Genomic DNA, 2,838 nt, shown 5'->3' with positions numbered 1-2,838 from the left:
CAAGTGATTGCAAAGACCATGGAGTAAATGTTCTTCTTACAACTCTACATAGAAACAGTCCCTTTTTAAAATCTGACCTGAATTCCTTTTACTTCGTAAGCTTTTTCTCTCTTGCAATCTCTTCATATCTTTTATGTAAGAAATAAAGTTTAGTTATTGTTTAGGAAAAAGCTTACCAAAAGAGAGAAATGACAGGTATTCTGTAACACCTGTTCTGTCCTTTGAGTTGTCAGATCGATCCCAAAAGACCAGGAGCCCATGAACTGGCTGACTCTGGCAGCAGTTGTCTTTCTACAAATATCATATTTTTGCATGTGCTTTGAGGTTTATTTTGGTTTGTTTTTTTTGTTTTGACTTTTTTAAAGAAAGTTAAATCCAGTGCTTTCATGTAAGATATATTGGAATAGGTGCCAGTGTGTGCCCTGTCTTTCATTGGTATGTCTACATTATACCTCTAGCAAGGGATATAATGAAAATAAGCCAGCACTAAAAAGAAACAGAGAAAGAGAGAGAGCACTCTGGTGGCTTAAACATAAAGAGTTGTGATGCCAACCTTAAGGAATGTGGTTCAAATCCATCTGCTTCTCTGAGGGAGAAAGATGAGTAATTTCCTCCCACACTGGCTCTGAAAACCTGCAGGAGAATCAATTATGAGCCAATTCCAACTCAACAGTACACAACAACGCAGCAACAAAAGAAACAAAACACAACACAACACCAACAGAAAACATGATCAGACTCTGCACTAGCCTTGAAAGTAACATTTTTACTATTTTACACATTTATCTAGTTTGATGTCCAAACCCAAACATATTTCAGAGCAAAGCTTGGAGCTATAATAACTACCATAGGACACTACCTACCAACCAGAGTTACTGTGAGGATGTTGTTGTTCGTTGTTGTTGTTGTTATGTGCCATCGAGTCATTTGCGACTCATAGCGACCCTATGTACAACAGCCCTAAACCCTGCTCTATCCTGTGCCAATCGCACTGCCTCTGACACACCCATCCCGATTATCCCAGTCACTGAATCAATCCATCTCATAAAGGGCCTTCCCCTCTTGGCGCTGTCCCTCCACCCTCCCAAGCATGATGTCCCTCTCCAAGGACCTCTGCCTCCTTGCAACATGTCCAAAGTATGTCAGACAAAGCCCCAGAATCCTTGTCTCCAAGGAGTAGCCTGGTTTAACCCTCTCCAGAAGAATCTGTTTGTTTTCTTGGCAGTCCATAGTACATTCAATACTCTTCTCCAGCACCACAGCTCAAAGGCTATCAATACTATGAATATATATGCATTTATTTTAAATAGTTTGCTGCAATAACTCATCAATAGCTCAACTCAAACAACTTATTATTGAACCCTCATAGTTGGCCCTCCACCATATTTTTTAGAGGCAGGAAATTGCATGGGAGGAGATTACCCACATTTCTCCTGGTAGAGAGAGAAGCAACTGGTAGATTTGAACCGCTTGCCTTTGGTTTGGCAGTGACACTTCCTATGCACTACACCACCAGAACTCAGCATTTTAATTTTCTTAATTTTTTTTTTTTTTTTACTCTCTATGAAGAAGTATGCGCCATCAGAAGAGGAGGAGATTTAAAGAAGCAGCGGAATGCTCCCAGATGGGCGGTTTTGGATGATGAGAGCAAATGAGAATGCATGATTATGGAGGAATTTGCAATGACAGAGCTCATGGAGTTTGAATCATGCTTTGGTTCTTAAATTTGGTAGAGCTTAAGGGCCGCAGGCCTGAGGGCCTTGTTTTTGGTCAAACATTCTTCTAGGTTGTATAGCACTGGTCTGTCCATTTGCTGTACAGATGTAATTCATGGTTACTGTGATGCTGAGCACTGTGATGGGTAAAATGAACACTGATGGATAAAATGTGGTAATGGGCAAGCTCTGGTGGCCTAGTGGCAAGAAGCTGCACTGTAATCCCAGAGGTGAGCGGTTTGAATCCACCAGATGCTCTGCTGGAGAAGGAGGGACAATCTCCTCCTGTACCAGTCAGATCCAATTTGACGGCACTCACACACAAATAATAATAATAAAAAATTGTTTTAAAAAAAGGGATAATGGGTAGAACGCCCAAACGATGACGTTATAACAATGTAGAACTAATGACCAATAGTAGGAGAAGGATGTTTCAACTATCCAATCATAACTACGCATGAATAGCAGTAAGCAATCACAAGAGAGCGAAGGCGGGATAAAAGGAGAAGCCTTAGGTAGGTTGGCGAACACGTTTGTGCGCTTGCTCATTTCTCCCGGAGAACGCTGCCGAGGAGTCATCGCGAAAGTGTTTTTTCCCGCCGCCGCCATGTCGAAGTCAGAGTCTCCTAAAGAGCCCGAACAGCTGCGGAAGCTTTTCATCGGGCGGCTGAGCTTCGAGACGACGGATGAAAGTCTGAGGAGCCATTTTGAGCAATGGGGGACGCTCACGGACTGTGTGGTAATGAGAGATCCAAATACCAAGCGCTCCCGAGGCTTTGGCTTTGTCACATACTCAGCTGTGGAAGAGGTGGATGCAGCCATGAATGCAAGACCCCACAAGGTGGATGGAAGGGTGGTGGAACCCAAGAGGGCTGTCTCCAGAGAAGATTCTCAAAGACCAGGTGCCCACTTAACTGTGAAAAAGATCTTTGTTCGTGGAATTGAAGAAGACACTGAAGAACATCACTTAAGAGATTATTTTGAGCAGTATGGGAAAATTGAAGTGATTGAAATCATGACTGACCGAGGCAGTGGCAAGAAAAGGGGCTTTGCTTTTGTAACTTTTGATGACCATGATTCTGTAGATAAAATCGTTACTCAGAAATACCATACTGTGAATGGT

The 2,838-nt window shown here is 42.5% G+C and overlaps 1 protein-coding gene across 1 annotated transcript in view; it reads left to right on the top strand.

Moving 5' to 3' along the window:
* Positions 1–2,172: 2,172 nt before the first annotated feature.
* The window catches only part of LOC102868843 (heterogeneous nuclear ribonucleoprotein A1-like), a 5,284-nt gene continuing 4,618 nt past the window's right edge, over positions 2,173–2,838 (top strand). The window contains exon 1 of the mRNA XM_006895521.1: positions 2,173–2,836. Coding sequence (XP_006895583.1) covers positions 2,173–2,836 — 664 coding nt within the window. The remainder of the gene's footprint in view (positions 2,837–2,838) is intronic.

This window comes from Elephantulus edwardii, unplaced genomic scaffold (assembly GCF_000299155.1).
Source record: "Elephantulus edwardii isolate Elephantulus edwardi_28Jun2011 unplaced genomic scaffold, EleEdw1.0 scaffold00168, whole genome shotgun sequence".
In the NCBI taxonomy this organism is placed as follows: Eukaryota; Metazoa; Chordata; class Mammalia; order Macroscelidea; family Macroscelididae; genus Elephantulus; species Elephantulus edwardii.
This window is presented reverse-complemented; position numbering and strand designations above follow the sequence as displayed.